The sequence below is a fragment of the Cervus canadensis genome, chromosome 33, assembly GCF_019320065.1.
Source record: "Cervus canadensis isolate Bull #8, Minnesota chromosome 33, ASM1932006v1, whole genome shotgun sequence".
In the NCBI taxonomy this organism is placed as follows: domain Eukaryota; kingdom Metazoa; phylum Chordata; class Mammalia; order Artiodactyla; family Cervidae; genus Cervus; species Cervus canadensis.
The window spans coordinates 7,473,831-7,492,984 of NC_057418.1; the positions used below are offsets into that span (position 1 = coordinate 7,473,831).

A 19,154-nucleotide genomic window follows, 5' to 3' on the forward strand; every position below is an offset into this window, starting at 1 on the left:
ACAGTATGTTTCTTCTTAGGCAATGAGTAACCTGGATGTGATCTTCAAAATTCCCCTGTCCGGAGGGGGTCTTATCCTTCCATTGTCGTTCCCACAGGCACTAAGCAGAGAGTTCAGAGTCCACTGGAGAGGCAGCCGAGCATGATCAGCACAGATAGGCCTGAGATGGAGTCCTGGCCGTATGAATTCCCTCTTCACTATGAGTCTGCCTGTCTAAGAGGTGCTCAGCCGATGCCTGTGTTGCCGGTCTGTGAGCCACACTTTGAGTAGCAAGGTCTTACTCTGCTGATGCTCAGTCTTGTGTTCACTGGAATCACTGGAGAGCTTTGAAATTGCTGGTGCATGAGCCCCACCTTAGAGCATATCTGATTGAACTGGTACAAGGCAGTGGCCTGGGAAGCAGGATTTTTCAAAGTTCCTCAGGTGTTTCTAATGTGTTGTCAAGTTGGAGAGCCTGTGCCTCAGACGTGATCATCCCAGCCCTTCTTTTGCATAAAGTCTCATCATCTTCATCCCTCTTTTTCTCCATCAGACTCACCTTGCAAAAACAAACAAGCAGACAAAAAAACCACACACCCAACATCAGCAAAAGAAACAAAAAACCTTGCCCGACACCCTGCCTGCACCTCAAGCAGCTGAATGTGGCCGCAGGTCTCCAGTGGATCCCAGCACTGCTGGTCTAACTCTTTCAGCTTATTATTTCAAACCTTCTCTCCTCTCACCTCCGCAAAGCCCCCCTCTCCATTCTGCACAATGCTCCTCTATCACTTTAAGATAAGAAAGCAAACAGGAAGAGTCACTTTATCTTTGCACCCGAACCCTATTCTTTTCCTGCTCTCTGCACCCCCACCACACCCTGGCTCCAGGCCTTCTCACTTAACCCAGTGAATCGCCTCCTGAAAAGACCCCTTTCATTCCTGAGTCCTAAGTGTCCCACTTTTCTGGATTATTTCCATTGCTCTTTTGTAACCATTTATTTTTAATTGGAGGATTACTTGCTTTACAAAGTTGTGTTGGTTTCTGTTGTACAATGTAAATCAGCCATAAGTATGCGTATGCATGTATCCCCTACCTCTCAGACCTCCCTCCCGTCCCACTGCCCCTCTAGGCCGCCTTTTATGTGCTGTACCGGTCCAATCACCAGCAAAGCCTTTTAAGCCATTTTCCAGTCACTGCCCACTTTCTCTGCTCTTCCCTCACTTGCCAGTCCAGCAACTCTCTTCAAGTCTGAGAAGTGACCTGCATACCAGATGCAGGGTTTATCTGCCTGGGGTCCCTCTCACCTGCATGTGATCCAGGGAGCACTCCCTCTTTATTAAAATTCTTGGTCCACGTCATGTCCTTCCCCGGGTCACTCTGCCTCACACTCTCCCACACGCACTGACCTCAGTCGCCTCTCCAGATATCCCCAAGTGCCCCACCTGTGCATGGCCGAGCCCTCCCTTTTCCCAGGTCTCCTATCCTCAACTGTCATCTCCTGAGAAAGGCTTCCCCTGCGCTTTCTTTATGTGAGTCTTCACCACCCAGCCCCACACCCTCTGTGTCTGCTGACTGATTTTTCACCACCTGGAATATTTTCCTAGGCTTTTGTCCATGAATTTATCAGAGGGCTCATCCAGTAATGAAATAAACCCCATAAGAGCTGGGACTTTGCTTATTTAATTTTCTGCTCTCTGCCCAGAATTTGACCATGTCTGACACATAGTAGACACTCAATAAATACGTGCTAAATGCATGAATAGTTGTTGAAACCTTTCTCCAATGCCCCCTGAGAATGCATAAGCCCACTGGCTCTCCATTAGAGACAAACAGTTCAATTGCAAAATTTCCCTTCTGATTCACAACTGAATGTCAATGGCATTTCTTGTCGCTGATGAAAAGAGTTTCTGTATTCTAACTAACCCACTAGCTGTCTCCACCTTGATTCGTGGAGCTGGTTTGTCTTCCTTTTCCTGTAATGAACTTTGGCCTCTGTGTGCACATGTCTACAGACTTGCTTCAGGTCTCCAGGGAGTAACTGTTCCAAGCGCTTGAGTTCTTTAGGGAAAAAAAAAGAACCCATTTCTTTAAAAATGCATAATTGCTGCCTCTCCTGAGATATTTTTATAGTGTGTCCCTGGAGAAGGAATTCCAGCTGATGGGCCAGGGCAGGGCAGAGGCCCCTAGACAGACTGTCTGGCTCCAACTCATGCTCTGTGCTAACACGGCTAATAGGCGTTAGAATTTTGATATAGAGACGCGCCGTCCTTGATCCTGATTTTGTTCTACAGCGGTCACATCCGGCTGAGAAACACACAGCTGAGGGCCAGGAGCTGCTCGTTTTCTTCATCTCCCCTCTGTCTGTTTCTGGGGCTCTCATCTCTCTCTCTCTCTCTCTCTCTCTCTCCAACAGATGTCTTGGGAATAGGTTCAGTATTTTATAGAGCAGTACATAGAGTCAATTTCAATTGGCAGAGGTTCAGTTTGCCCCACATGAAACTTTGAGCTGATTGGAACTGTCCTACATGTATAATATGCATCAGAGCTGCTACAAAACCCTGTTACTGCCTTTATTATCCCACTTTTCCCCTCTATCCACGTTTTCACTGTCACTTCATTCCAGACCCTAAACTCAGCACTCACTACAGTTAAACTGAGAAAAGGCAGTAACCCTTGATTCATAAGGTGCCCGTAATTCTACAAACATCTAATGAAAACGAGCAAACATCTCTGTATAAAACTTGGCTTCAGTTCAGAAATATGTTTAACTCTCAAATGCCTGATAAAACCGTGGGATTGTAGGCTCTGACAACTCATGCCTGGTGGTCTGGCGAGGGAGAGGGTGCCCACCATGAGAGTGACCTCCACCAAATTCCTGCTCATCTTTTTGGATTCTTAAATCTGTGGGCCCTTCCATTGGAAAACAGGGCACTGGAATCTGCTTATTTAGAGTTAGCTATTCCAGTGACTTAGTAAGCTGGAGGGGGGCGGAGTAATATTAGATAGATGAAAGTAAGCCCTCACTCGACCTTCTCTTGCAGACAAGACCAGCACCTCTTACAAGCATGGTTTTCCTTGGCTTGTGGGATGGCTGTTGGTAGCCCTTCTGTGCCAGGCCTTCAACATAGCTTTCAACAGGCCTGGCTCTCTCGAAACCTTAGCAAAATACAGCTAGTTCACACTCAGGCAGACCTCAAACCGAAACTCTCTCAGTTAACAAATGATGTTTTGCCAAAATGCTTCACTGAGTCCTGGCTCTAGGAGACTGTGTGATGTGGGATTGCCATAGCTCAAGAAGTAAACCGACGGCCCCTTCCATTGCCACAGGATCGCGTTCCAGTGCGATTCTCAAGAACAGCTTTCATCACATCCTATGCTGGGCTTCCTTGTTGCAGAATTCCTGTTGGTTTTTTAAAAATTATATTTGTTTGCATGTCCATTGGCTGCCCCAAATGCATTCTTTATGGATTTTCCTATCACTGCTTGGGTTGCATGGAGAGTTACATACTACAGAAGCGTGGCATCAATGAAAGTAACAATCAGAGAGGAACAGTATGTTTTCCCCCTTCCCATAAATCTGATCTGTAAATGCAAAGAATGTGAGGCATGAACATAAGAAATTTAAAAATTGTATCTAAAACTTAAGAAAGAAGAATTGGCAAATAATAGGATGAGACTTTAAGCAATCTAGTCTCAAGAAGGAAAACCTTTCCTATAAAGACATTTCTGAACCCCCATCTGAAATATAATATCTTTGGGGCAGTAATCATCAGAAACCTAACAGAGTCCTGTGGAACTCAGTTTTATTGTCTTGCATCAGTGAACATTCCTCAAAAGCATAGAGTGTCACTAATGGAATTATATGTTTTCATGCTATAATTACATTTGATTTTTCCTGATATTTCTGTAGGCTTTTTGTTCATGGTCCCATGACTAGACAGAATATTTACAAGTTTTTTTGTGTCATTAGCCTATTCAATCCCCACACCTATCCCCCTCATAATAAAAGAGACTAGAAATAGGACTTTTTAACAGAAAAAAGACAATTTTTTTTTTAATTTTTACCTTCAGAGGTTACCTGTCAACATCAGCAACAAAACACAAACAACAAAAAGAAATAAGAAGAATTTTATACTTGAAGGAAACAGAGCAAGAGATCACTCTGAGTTTTGAAACTCTTTGAGACACAAAATGGGCACTTAATATTTTTGTTCTAGATCTTGAATGAATACTTGTTGGATGAAACGGAATTTATTTGATCTTGCTTCCCTGGTAGCTCAGCTGGTAAAGAATCTGCCTGCAGTGTGGGAGACCTGGGTTCGATCCCTGGGTTGGAAAGATCCCCTGGCGAAGGGAAAGGCTACCCATTCCAGTATTCTGGCCTGGAGAATTCCATGGACTCTACAGTCCATGGGGTCACAGAGTCGGACACGACTGGGTGACTTTCACTGTCACTTTGGGTGTGTGGGTGTGTGGAGCACTTGGGTGCTCCAAATGATCCTGTTACTGGAAGAAAGATGAATTTAGCAGTAGAGTAATACTGACCGGAGGACACAGTACCAAGATGCCATCAAGTATGTGAACAATGAATCTCTGTTTTTGAGAAGAGAGAATGTCTAGCTATGAAATCCACAGAAATCTCCAAGAAAGAGACAAAAGCAGTTATAATATTATGTTGACACCCAACATGATTGTCTTCTCTTTGTCTTCTCCCACATCAAGTCTTAGCTTTGCTCAACATCTCAGTGACCTCTTTCCTTCTAAGCACTCAATTCCTGTTCTGTAGGTTTTCATCACTACAGAATAGGAGAATAACACTTCAAATATGCGTACACGCTAAGGTCTCCCCCCACAAAGCATATTAGAAGTAAAAGGGAAAAGAATGATTCTTGGTGTATAGGTGTGGAATGAAGAGAGTCTTCTGCTTGCTAAGTAGAGTAAGCTTGGGAGTCTATATGAACAATGCTTGTCCTGACCTGGGTTGTATATTCTTATCATAAAATACACTGAACTTAGCATTATATTTCCCCCAGTTTAAATACATTTCTTGAAATGCCATTTATTAGATCATTGAAAACACAAGTGTGGTTCTCTGTCCTCAGATCCCTACAATCTGGCTCCTAGCCCAGCCACTCAACCCAAATCAGCCTCCAAGGTCTTCCAAAATAACTTCTCAGCCAAAACCAATAGTATCCTCTAGACTTGTCAGCTGCATCTGAAACCATTTTCTTCTCCCTGCTAACACCCATTCTGGTCTCAGATTCTGAAGATTCCAGGCTTTCTGTTTTCTCATCTCCAGAGTCACATCCAGAGCAGTCCTCCTGTAGAGATCATTCCAAGTTTGAAATTTTAAACACAAGGTTTGTGCATGAATTATTGCCCTAGCTCCAGCCCTAAACTCTCCTCACTTTTTAAAATAAAGTTTTACACCTCTGTGCCAGGCTTTCAACTGTAATTAATTGTGGTAAAGTACCAACTCTGGTTTTCGTTCTCAGCTCCTTGCTGCTCTACAATCTCTTGGTTTCTGTAAACAAAAATTAAGTCACTTTGACTTTTTGCTAATCTCCTTAGTTTCATTAAACTTCTAGATGTATGTATTTTATTTTTATACATTTATATATTACATTTGCTGTATTAATGTTTCTTAGTCATCCTCTACCCTTCCTTCTTCATCCCTAGTCAAATGCAGGTGAGATCATACTTTATAAAGATTCAGATAAATATTGTCTGTTGATCAAAATGCAATTAGTAATGAAGGTGTGGTCCCATCAGTCTCTACCAGCTTTTCCTATCCCACTGCAGACAGCATTGCCAACTCAGGTCCTACAAACATCCAATAAATCTACCTTTCTCTCTCTTTTCCACTTCTTGGTTGTTGTTCTTAAAAGGATGTCCTTTACTCTCTTTAACAGATCCGCTCCATTCTTCAGTGGAGAATTACCTTTCTCCAAAGGACTTTCTGTGGAGTATTAGTAAACTCCTATGGACCAGCTTGCTTCCTTCCTCCTCTTCTCATGAATATATTGCTTTATGTGAAAGCATATCTAAGTCATCTTTCTGTGCATATCAATTTCTGTAAATTCACAGATATATCAGTATGTCTAGCATATTTTAGATAACACTTTAGAAAGGCACCTTTTCTGTTAATCAGGAAAATCTTTTGCATTCTTAGGTTAAAAATCCCTACAGTCTCCCCATCCCCACAACCGTATGCACTTAAGATAATTTTCAGTAACCACAGTTATTATTAAAAATTACTTCACACTATGTGCATTTCCTTTTCAGGATCCCCCCATGGCTGTAACCCTTGGACTTCGAATGGAGGAAATGATTTTTAATCTTGCTGATACACACTTATTTTTTAATGATTTAGAGGTAAGAATTTTAAAAGATAAGAACAGTTGTATCCAACTATTAAAACATATCTTTTCTAGATATATGCAGATAACCTCGAAAAAAACTTGGAAAGATAGAAATGTAGCTCAAGAGAAAAGTAAAGTTTCTGTCAAGGGAGACATTGTGTATGCAAAATAAACAAAAGCTAAACTGTGTTCATGAAAGATATATATTTACTGGCATATACTGAGAAGAGAAATGTCTTCACAAAGGAAGTCTTGCCTTGCTGTCCCATACAGTACAGCCCTATCTGCTGCTGCTGGTGCTTTTAGTGTCTCAGCCACAATTCATTTTATCTTTGGAATCAGCATTAGCTTTTCCAGATTATTAACCAGGATGCAATTTAGGTTAATGACTGCACAATAGTCACAGATCCTGCTCCTAGTGCTATCATGGATCATTAAATTTTATAGATAATCTGAAACCTAATTCTAGTCATTAACATTCCCTATTTATTCCTCTTCTGAATAAAACCTTGCGAGACCTATTTATATAGTACTTCTGACCGGTTTGATTGCATTTATTTTCTCTTCCTAATTTATCTTTTCATTTCCAACCTTAAATGAAGAGAAAGTAAAAGCAGCAACAACAAACTGAAAGAACCCAAGAAAAATAGCCTCAGGATAGCTGAATAAGTACGGTAATAAGGTATATAATCTGAGTGCTAATGGTCTGAGTCATTAGGTATTTAGATGATGAAATTTGAAATAACAGACTAGCATGGGCACTGGGAAGAGATTCGCACAACTATACTGAAATAGACTTTTCTTTCTCTTTTTAAAATGGTCCATTCAAATTGATTCTTTATCTCCTGGTTTCACAGTGAAATTAAAGTGTTTATCTATAATCACAGTATGAATGAAGATGGAGATTATTATTACTGAATCTGCATCTTGTGTTTGACATTTCCACTAATTAGTTACCAACCTTTTGTAATAAATATGTTTATCATATAATTTTTGTAGAGAAGATACTGTAAGGTCCATCAACATAAAACTTGCCATCTAACTTTGCCTGCTAAGTGGTAGAATTGGGATTTGAAACTTTAGAATCTACTGGGCTCCAAAACACGTACTCAGCCCCCATACTATGCTGAAATTAACAGATAGCTGAGAGGAAGATAAGCAAGTTAGTCAGTGTCTTAAATAATTCTTTTTTTTTTAATTGACAAGGTCTTAAACCCAGTTTTAAGGCATCTCAAGTAAAAGATATGTTGTACAGCATATCCCATAAATGTATGGGCTGGAAATATGTGTAATAGCATTTTCTTTCTTATTCTTTCTTCATTGAGTCACTGTTTTTACTGGATAATAAAATTTTAAATTCTGTTTAGAGAGATTTTACTGTTTTCTTTAATAGACAGTATGAAAGATCAGTATTCTTGGGCAAGTCTTTCAGTTTTAGATAATAAGAAATAATAATCACCTCTCTAAAACCTGATATAAATTAACCTTGCTACTTATTTCTGTCTAATGTATAGAATGATTTTACATATACAGGATAATAGAAAACACACTTTAACCTTTTAGGAACTTGAATTTTTTATACATATATGGTGATAACATATAACTTGCTGGTATTTCTGTTGGGTAAAATGGATGAGTCTCATTCTGAAAAAGAATTCTTAAAATTATTATTCCTCTCAAATCTATGAAACACACACACAAAAGAGAAGTTTAACGTGATTTTACCCAAGTTTATAGCTTTATTTCATTTCAATTATTATTTTTTACTAGACGTAAATGAAATCAATGACCCTTTAGGGTTTTTAGTGGTACTTTTGAAACCAGATGGAATAAATTTACCACCCAACTTCTAATAGAACACTAAAGTGAGAATTTGAAAGTAGTGTATGATGAATTTAAATATACCTTTAGCAGTTTTGACATGAATATTGGCATATCAGAAATATGTGGTTGGCTCTTGTGCTTTAAGAATTTGTATTTTGGATTAGATACTGTATAAACTATATCTTTAAAATACTCAGCAGGATCTCTGGTAGAAATAGTAAATGAGAAAATATTGGTATTGACTTTCTCTTCTCTGATTATAACTTTTTAGTTGTGCTTTAGAATGTGATAAAAATTCCATTCAACTCAAAACCACTAAAACTTAATATCCAACAATAACTTACTGAATCAAAGAAATGATTTCGTCTCTGCATATGAATTGATTGAGTTCTCAGACAGGAAACACACACACATGTGCACACATCCAAGTGGCCCAGGGAAGCTCACAGGCTTATACTAACCTAAGTGAGATAAACAAATACTGAAACTGACAAAATCTATAGCTTTCAAAATCATTCGGTCCAGTTACATACATGCCCACTATCCTTCTAAGTTTGAAACTTTACTTTCTCCCAAGTTTTTATTTCAGTAAACCTCTTACAAGCAAACCTTGACATGAGCTTCATGACTGGTATTACTCTATGTCTACTTCTACTGACATAGAGTATGTTAAAGAGAATTAAAGAGAATGCCTTAAGAGAATAACTCCATATTTTGCTTATGTTTCCCCCCTCCTTGGGCATTTAATCTCTGGGGCTTCCTTTTTTTTAACCTAAAAATCTGTGTGCGACAAACCCTTCAATAGAGACTGCAACATGTATAGTAGCAGATGCTCTCTCAGAATTCCTTGAAAGATGCAAATTTAAATCCTCTTAATAGAAACTTCACTACATCTTTTCTAACTGTAGAGAAGGCAGATGCTCACTCTGCTGCCCATAAGAAGTGGATGCTGTCCATTTAAATAATATGCTATTTCAGTTAAAATAGCTTCCAGAAGAGAAGGCACCAAGTTTGGGCTCACAAAAGTGAGAGAAGACATCTATGGATTATAACTGATAAAGATCAGTGACAACTTTGCAGTCACCTTCTAAGACCTTCTAAAATTAAAAAATTTAAGATTAGTGCCAGAATTATTCCAGATGTTCTCATTCTTACACTAAAGTTTGTTAAAGCCAAAGCATGAAACTCATTTTAGTATTTTAGGTTTTAGTCAAAATAATTCTTGTAAAATTCCTCTGAGTGAATGCTAATTGAAGAACAATTATTTAGATTTTTCTAAAAATGTAAGTGATTGAAGTTCAGGTTTCTTTCACTGGACTGTAATCCTCAGGCACGGATCCAGAGTCAACAAGCATAGTTAACTAGGCATAAATTTAAAGAAAAGTTCCATTTGGAAAAACCTCAAACATAACTTCAAATATGGAACTCACGGTCCAATAAGTTTGATATACTGATGTCCTCAAGAGTAAAAAATAAATTTGAGGGCAAAATGTACAAATTAATCATGTGAGTTAATACTTGAAGTGTCAGAGGAATTTCTCTAAAAATTAGATGAGAGAGTATTAGATAAAGAAATGACTTACAATTGCCAATGTAATTCATAAGAACCCCAATTTTTAATATCATTAGCTTATGGTAAAATTGTGGAAATTGTTTACATGATGAAAGATTTCAGAACCTCAATGGAATGAGCAGCTTTGCATGATCCCATTTCAATGGTGGTTTAATTTGGTCTTCATACTTAACAGGAATGTAAGCAACTCAAGAAATAATTCTTGTCATCTAGAACTGCTTTGCTACCTCAGTATTCTGCAAGAACTTTTATTTCCAACTTTCATACTTCCTGGTTACATCTCACCCTTTCCTTTAAAGCCCAATCTAACAGCTATTATGGTTGGTGTGACGCTTTTCCCTGAGAATTTTCTGGAAACCTAAAGCCTTCTTGGGTTAAAGTTTGAGCTGTGCTCTTTTCAACAAATACTCAGTCAAAATGGGAAAGAACTTTTTTAAAATGCCTGTCCTGCAGCCTCAGCCCACACTCTGTTCTTTTGCTGTTTCCTTCACTCTTGATATATCTTCTTCCAGCCCTTACCATCTAGAATATTTTACATCACCATAAACTTATGTCAGAACATTTAAATGATTGTGGTAATTCTGTCTTGAATTACATTTGTCTATACATCTGCTATTTAGTCAACAAAGAATTGTTGAGTGATTGCGTTGTGCCATAGTGTGCTTTAAATGTGGGTTTATCCAGGTGACCCAAACAGCCCCCTCAGGGAGCTTCTAGTCAGATTAACTGTTAAGGTCCTCCCTTATCTGTGAATGTATTTATTAAAAAGTTACTGAACCCATAATTTATGTTCCTCATGTGAATCTTTAAGATTAATTTACCTGGATTTTCAAATGATGTACTAAAATTGTATTGATTGAGGTACTCACTAAGTTTCATATTTTGAAAGAAGCCTGAGCCAGCTAATTTATCCTCACACTGCAACAGGATCTAATATACTCAGTGTAGAAAGCTGGAGATGAGATATTAAATGTTTCACTGTCAGATACTTCCAAGTCCTATAATAATTATAAATAGTAGCTGAAAAGTCTTTAGTATGGCATCTTATCTTCAAATGTAATGATTTTTTAGAATTGATTTTGAAAGATAAGCACTTAATATATATAGTCAGACTCTGTGAGTTTGACTGGAATAATTCGATGGGGAAAAATATGAGGTCTGGAAGACTAAACCATACTTATTCTGAAAGGGAAAAGTGAAAGTGAAGTCGTTCAGTCATGTCCGACTCTTTGCGACCCCTTGGACTGTAGCCTTCCAGCCTCGTCTGTCCATGCGATTTTCCAGGCAAGAGTAGTGGAGTGGGTTGCTGTTTCCTTCTCCAGAGGATCTTCCCAACCCAGGATCGAACCCAGGTCTCCGGCACTGCAGGCAGACTCTTTACCGTCTGAGCCACCAGCGAAGTATTAGTAGATTCTCAGTGTTGAAATGCCTTAGCCAGATTCCACCTTTATATCATGTACTACTTCACTGGAGCTTTGCAGATTATTTGAAGATAGAAAAGGAGTCTTAGAACAGCAAAGAAGAATTGAATTCTTTTTGCAAAAAGTTGCCATTTGAGTATGCTACAACAGGTCAATTATGTGGATGTATATACCTAAAGTCTGTTTTCCTCTGAATTTGTAGCACATTGGAGATGGTAAATCTTCATTATTTCCCTTTTACTTGCAGTATTCTTTTCAGCTTAGGTTTAAAAACAAGCTATAAAAAGAAGAAGAAAAAATCCACCGGCTTCTATGGTTACTAGCTTTTTGCTGTATTGAAAGACCAGGACTTTTAAAATAACATCACCATGGTTCTTTCGTGGTATCACTCACCCAGCAAAAAAGCAGGAGTTCATAGAAATCTCACAGAGCGCTGTAATCATCAAGCCCCTCTGTTGCTGCTCAACAAATAATGCATAATAGTAACCACTGGGGTGAGGGTTAGTCACGCAGGCGTGTCTGACTCTTTTCAATCCCATGGACTGCAGCCCACCAGGCTCCTCTGTTCATAGGATTTTCCAGGCAAGGATACTGGAGTGGTTTGCCATTTCTTTCTCCAGTGGATCTTCCAGATCCAGGGATCAAACCCGGGTCTCCTGCACTGCAGGCAGATTCTTTACTGACTGAGCTACCAGGGAACACCACTGGGGTGTTCAGCCAAATAAGTTTTGAGTATCTTCAGGTTAGCTTTGCTTTCATATTTATGTGTGCATAACAGAAATGACTGGAAGTGATCTCCAATGATTATCTTTGGGGTAGCAAAGAGTCAGACATGACTGAGGATTAACGTAACATAATGGTGATTGTAAAGATTCTAAAGAAAATTCCTTATCTGTCATTTTAAGATTAAAATTAAGTTTTTATTTGTTCTAAAGAAACCCATATGCCCTGTGTCTTCAGGCTTTAAAGGCCCTTGTCTGGGTTTAGATCTTATAGGTTGGGAATAGTGCCATTTCCCAGCACGAGAGGGCGGGATGGGTGGGCAAATGCTGCCCTCTTCTGGCCGTAGCCTGATCAAGTGGAAAGACGGAAAAAGCTTCAAACATGGTGACTAGCCTTCTTTGAAAAACAACTCTTGCAATGTTTTTAACAGGAGTGTGATCAAGTTCACATAGATGATGTTTCCTCTGATGACAATGGGCAGGACTTAAGGTAAGCCAGGCCTTTCAGTATGCTCTTTCCTACAGAAATTCAGCTGTGAAGTTTTGCACATGTAATTATTTCTTTTATTTCTTTTTAATGTATTTTGGGTGTTGCAGTACCTACAGTTTTGCAACTGATGGCTTCCATGCAGCTGCAAGTAGTGCAAACCTTTGTTTGCCAACAGGTGTAAGAGGAGGGGTTGACTGGATGAGGAAGTTGGCTTTTCGTTACAGAAGAGTAAAAGAATTATACAACACCTACAAGAACAACGTGGGAGGTATGTGTGGCTTTTAACATTTAATAAAGGTACTGCAGATAGAGGTACAATTTGAACCACAGTTTCAAGTTTTGTATTATTAAGGATGATCCTTCTGTGAAATAAATTTATTTCACATGGGCTCATGATGGGTGAGAGTAAGCCTGAATTTTTAGTTTCTTGGAGTTGGTGGGAAAAAATCTAACTGCACAATAAAGTGTACAGCAACTGTCAGATGACTTGGGATTTCTTTGTGCCCAGATGTTTGGTCAAGATTAATAGCAGGACATTTGTTTGGCCCTTCTTCAGCTGGGACACTCCCAGTGAAAACCAGACAGAGGAGAACTGGTGGAGGCCATGGAAAGAAGACCTATCTAAAGACAAGAGACCCAGTCATTGAAACAGAGCTGCTAGCAGTCATTACCTTTCTGGAATCCTATCAGAAATAAACACAAGCAGTGCTTTATGTTGTTCCAAAGACATCGACTAAATTTATCCTTTCAAAAATTGCATATTATCTGTCAATATATCTTCGCCATATATATCATGGTTTTTAAGAGTTCAAATGTTCTGTGGGTAGTAACTAAACCATTTTATACTCATTCATAAATTACAGGTAATGTCAAAGCCTGTGATATCAAAACTAAGATCCTGGATGTGCTTCTTGGTATAATAAACCTTAATGATCTCTGTTATTAGGATCAATTTTAGGTCACCAAAATCTTAGGGTGGGCAAATCCTAGGGATTAGTTATGAGGTCATTTAAGGTTCTTCTCCTAGGGCTTTTTGTTTGTTTCACTTTTTAAACAAAAAGAGAGATGATTGAGGAGTAAAAAACAGAATCTAAAATTGAAGAAGACAGTTAAATATATTTGTGAATGCTCTACATGTGTATGTTCACATATATGTCATAGGATACAATATAATAAATAAAATTTTCGTCTGTAGTGTATATTACACCATACAGGTCATGAGGGTGGGCTGTGTGTCTGTTGGTCTTGTATCCAGCACCTTGCTAGCTTGAAGCACATAATAGACGTTCAGTAGATATTCTATAACTTCAGGAGAACAAAAACATGTAAAACCATGGATAATAATAATGTTAAAACCAAAATGAAGCTTAGATATGGGTGTTCTTCATTTCCAAGTGAGAAACAGGCTATTGCAGTCTACTGACTTGGCCAGCGGTTTAGGCAGACAACTCAGAAACACAGGTTTCCTAATTCACTCTAACATTCTATGCAAGACATTTTTTTGCAAAACCAAATAAATAGATATACTGTTTAAAAGGAATTGAGAGTAATAAATTCAACTTTAAAATAAATATCCCTTTGGGAAATCTGAATTAACTTTTCTCATTAAAGCATGTCATTATTTCCCTCTTAAAAGGTATTATTCAGTTCAGTCGCTCAGTCGTGTCCGACTCTTTGTGACCTCATGAACCACAGCATGCCAGGCCTCCCTGTCCATCACCAACTCCTGGAGTTTACCCAAACTCGTTGAATTTACCCAAATCCATTGAGTCGGTGATGCCATCCAACCATCTCATCCTCTGTTGTCCCCTCCTCCTCCTGCCCTCAATCTTTATTATTATTAAAATTATATAAAAATTAACAAGCTTTCTAGTAAATAATCTTATAGCTGAAGAAGTTTAAACAATGAGATATGAGTTCATTTTGTGATATGTTAGCATCTCTTTATTGGAATAAAGACAAATGAGATTTGGTAGAAACTAGAAATTTTGATTTTAAAAATATCCACCTTAATATCCACCTATATATATGTACTCAGTATTCTGAAACAGGATTTAAATAAGAAACTCTATTATTTAGTCAATTTACATGTTCTTGTTTTATCATGAAAGCAAGAGCTTTCTCTATAAAATTAGCATAACTACTTCTTTTCTTGTCCTAATACCATTGTAACATTCAGCCATCTGTAGTTCTGTCACAGGCTTTAGGATTTTCAAGTTCTCAACTCCTTTTTACAAAGCAAAGCATTTCTATTAGCTTCAGCATTAATATTAGAAACAAATTCTACAAAATTCTAAAGGTACATGTGGTAATGTCATTATTATTTCAAAGTGGTAATAGCTGTGATTTTTAAGAAAGTGAACATTTTCTGACAGTCACAGTATTTGGGATTCATATCTCTAGGCTGGTAGACCCTTATTTCCCCCACTAGACCTATTCTGTCGGTCTACTGGAGTGGGACCCGGGCAGGGGAGTCGTCAGGGTCCCTCCGGTGACTGGCGTCATCCGTGCCAGATTCTGGGATCAGTGAAGGCAGAGACTATGACCCTCCCTTCCCTGTTATATCCCTAGTTTTTAACCCAGACTGTTTGTTACATGTAGAAGTTGTTCAGTTTGTGGACTGAATGAATGGATAATCAACTCTGACATGAAAGATCAGAGTTGATATAAGTCTCTATTTTTTATATAGGTGGGAATAAAAATTATCCATAGTAGTCAGAAGGGAGACCAGGCGAGGCATCCCTGCAAAATGTTGATCTCCTGACTCTGCCCTGCTTTTCTGTGTTGCAGGACTTCTTGGCCCCGCCAAGAGAGATGCATGGCTGCAGCTGAGGGCTGAGATCGAAGGTCTGACAGACTCCTGGCTAACAAATGCACTTAAATCTCTATCAATTATTAGTACGAGGTAAGCCGCATTGTTGCAGTTTCTGTATTATTGTATTGAAGATGTCCTTCTAGTAGTCTAGCATGTATCAAAATGTTTTAATTCGCAGACTTATTTTAGAGGTTGAAGGGACCTAACACTTGTGTGTGTGGGGGGGGGGGTGGGATGGGGTATAGAGAATGGAGGTTGCTGCTTTTTATCCATTCCTCCTCATAACCCTTGATAAATCCCATGGGAATGTCATTTGACTTCCAAATTTTTTTAAAAAACACTCTGTTGGTGGCAAAATACAGAAGATGGTGGCAAAAATACACATTGTTTATACAATCTGTGCATGTTTTTAAGTCTTTTAGGCCATTATAGATAATGTACATAATTTGAACACATCCAAAAAAGATGCAGAAAGCTCCTAAGTAACTTGTAACCTTTGTGTTGTTTGAACAGAACAGTGAAATGCTGACTTTTGTTAGTGTAGATAGGAGAATTGAGTAGACATAATGAGTTGTGTACGATGTGCCATAAATACTAATGAATAAAATAATATAAATCTGGAACATGATAGCTAAATTAGGGTGGGGAAGAATCTTTGTTCTGTCCTATTCCTTAGTTTTATTTCTGAATTGGAGGAATAAATAAAATTATGCTTAGCAAATGTGTGGAGGAATAAATAAAATTATGTTTAGCAAGTGTGCTTAGCAAAACAATTGTGCTTAGCAAAACAAAAATTCAGAGAAGAGCTAATATTTGGACTGGTTGAGTTAAGATTCAGAGAAACCTTAACAAAGTGAAAGGAGAGTCTAGCATTCAGAACACAGAAGTGGACAGATGTGACCCCAGCCCTGCTCGAGATGTTGAGCCGTGTGCTATGACCAGCCACTGCGTTGAGAGCAGGGAGGCTAAGTGGTCAGGGAGGGGCAGTAGATTCCTGGGTCAGGCTAGAAGCAGAACCAAGAACATTGCTCAGTTCGGGGCACCTCATTCCAACGGGGACTGTGGCATAAGTGGCCGGAAGTGTTTAAGCTGTGGAAACAACATACAAGGAACAGTCAGAGGGAGAGACCAAGGAGTTTCGTCTGAAGAAGAGTCATGAGTGGGACAAGGTTACCGATGTCAACTGCTTGAGATGTGGAGCGGGAAACAAGTTACATTTCTCTCTGCGTCTATGAAAGAGAGAGTTGGTCCCAATGAGTAGGAATCCTAGGAAGGGAGCTTCTGGCTCCATGGAGAAGAATTGTCTAACAATTAAAGCTGTTTTAAGATGGGATTTGCTGCCTTGTGATCTCTGGGACGGTGACCTGGAAACCAAAAGTTAAGGAGGCTGGGATGTGAGGACTGCAGCCTGAAATCCTGTGTAAAATGCAGTAGAATCTGCTTTCATTGTTTTTAAAGAAGTCTCCTAGATAGTTAAAAACAAAGGTTATTACGCTGTTGTTTAGATGATCTCTGTGTTACCCAAAGTATATATAAATTATTTTTAAATACATGGGTATATTATATAAATAAATGTATGCATATGAAACATAAATGTATGTAAGTAAATAAATACATGAATAACAAAGAAAGGAAGGGGAAGAAGAAGTCATCACGCAATGAGGGTTTTGAAATTTGTCATGAAATTTATCACGTAATCCACATCCTCACCTTATTGGTAAATTTCACAACATATATCAGAAAAGTAGATGTTGATGCCAATCGTTGCTGAATTATGTATCAGAGCAAAGGTGTGCGTATTTCCCTTCACTGCATTTTGGGATCTATTCCCAGCATCTGGCATCGTGCCCACTAGGTGCTAGGCACCATGAACAACCATTGAACATTGAAAGGTTGGGTTATCAGGGGGTGTTTATTATGGAGTTGAAAGATTGCAGTGATAATTTAAAATCTGCACTCATAGAAGTTATTATTAGAAAACAAATATGCCAATTTCCTCCCCATTTTAGGAGTAACTGCGTAAATGTCTTGGTAACAACAACCCAGCTGATCCCAGCGCTGGCGAAGGTTCTGCTCTATAGCTTAGGAGGTGCTTTTCCCATTGAGAATATTTACAGTGCAACTAAAATAGGTAAGAGAGTTATTTCTAACTGTGTGAAGTATGTTCAGATCTGTGTTTGGGGGATTTTCTTAATGTGTGTCTTCGCATGATTCCCTCTTTCATCCATTTTGCTATTAGAATATCAAACAAATTTGGTAGAGCGCAAATAACAAAGTTCTCTGCAACTGTTTAAGCATGTGTAAATTTTATGAAAGCTGTTGCCTATGAAATTCTGAACTCTGTATCTGACTCTTTATATATACATTTATATTATTTATTTGTATTCATTATGGCACACGTTATTTAAATAATATATAGTATCTTTAGCCATAGAGTTTAATATTTTAATAAATATGATATGTGGTATTATATCCTTGCATATTCAGTAATCTAGATCTAAGATAAGAATACCATTTTAGCATTATATGGGAGTATCAGATGAATTAAACTAGTATCCTTAATTCAAGAGAGAAAAAGTTTCATGAATCAGAAAACACATTTGGAACATTCGCAGCATGTGAATGGCTGAAAATACACATTTCCCAAAACGTTCGGTAGCAATCAAAGAACTGCCACCTTGTTTATTTAGATCACAGCTATCTATGGAGCCATCTTTGACTTTAAGTGCCTTTCACAGGCGCTGAGACTTCTAATAAACTTTCAGAAACAAAACCTCATCAACTTCTGCCATCTTGAAAGAGTTAAAAGAAAACAACTCATGTATTCTGTTGTCTGTCAAGGAAATGCCTGGGGAAATAGATGGGTTGTATAATGTGCCTTGAAGGTCAACAAACTTGGGCTTTGGCAGCTTGACAAGGGTTCAGAATCCTAAAATCCCCGACCAAAAATAACCTCCCTGGGCCTTGCACAGTTCTGATATTGGCACAGGCAGAAAGAGCCCCCAGCTGCAGCTGTCTGGGGAGTATAGTTAAAGAGGGCCAAGCTTTCATAAATTCCTGGTTGTCCTGAGCATTACAATTCAGAGCCCTGATACAAATCCCATTCATTTTTTTGTTGTTTGTTTGTTTTTTAACACTTATCTTAATCCAATCATTTTTTCTCTTTTTTAGTTTTTTAATTATGAAAACATTTACAGGAGACTTGGAAAATACAAAACAAAGTTACATATGTTAATAGTTCCACTATGTATTATAACTTTTTAAGTAGATGAATTAAGATTTTTTTAGTTGGAGTTTCAATATAAAACTCTCAAAAATTGATAGCATGAATATACAGACAAGTAGAAAGATATAGTAGACCCGAGAAGTACCATGAGCCAGTTCAACATAAATAAGATTTATACAATTTTTCATATAATAATAAGATACAAATTCTATTCAAGTTCCCATAGACTATAAACTCAGAGACACTGGAATATATCCAAGGACATAAAACAAGTTGCAAAAACTTCATGGTCTAAGGATATTGAAATCATACACCATTCATTTTCATATAAATGTGTATATTTATGCTAGCAGGATTACTACATGGAACCTGATTTTGCTTTTTGATACATTAGTTTTACACAGATGTGAACATCTCCTCTAGTAAGGTCAACAGTCTTTCTTATTAAATAAGACTAAGTTGTTCCTTATATTTAATATGAAAAAAAATTTTTATTTTTCCCTTTAAGTCAGTACTTTTTGGAGTTTTGAACTCTCAGAGTAAGAAAAAAAAATGCAGAGGTAGCCATGACAGCATGAACATACTGAGAAAGAAATTCAAAACATAATGCTAGTGTTTTAAAAACAAAGAACGTGTAGAAATCCGTGATGTTATTCCCGTAGTGCAGTCAGAGGATGCCAGTGTCCCCAGGACTGTGGCCCAGACAGCACCCTTAGTACAATTAATCTGAGCAAACTAGGTT

The 19,154-nt window shown here is 38.2% G+C and overlaps 1 protein-coding gene across 13 annotated transcripts in view; it reads left to right on the plus strand.

Moving 5' to 3' along the window:
* EYA4 (EYA transcriptional coactivator and phosphatase 4) overlaps positions 1-19,154 on the plus strand; it is a 306,683-nt gene that overhangs the window by 273,614 nt on the left and 13,915 nt on the right. For all 13 annotated transcript variants that reach the window (XM_043456882.1, XM_043456884.1, XM_043456883.1 and 10 more), the window contains 5 exons: positions 6,265-6,354; positions 12,313-12,371; positions 12,479-12,639; positions 15,162-15,276; positions 17,196-17,317. In XM_043456882.1, the coding sequence (XP_043312817.1) occupies positions 6,265-6,354; positions 12,313-12,371; positions 12,479-12,639; positions 15,162-15,276; positions 17,196-17,317 (547 nt within the window). The remainder of the gene's footprint in view (positions 1-6,264; positions 6,355-12,312; positions 12,372-12,478; positions 12,640-15,161; positions 15,277-17,195; positions 17,318-19,154) is intronic.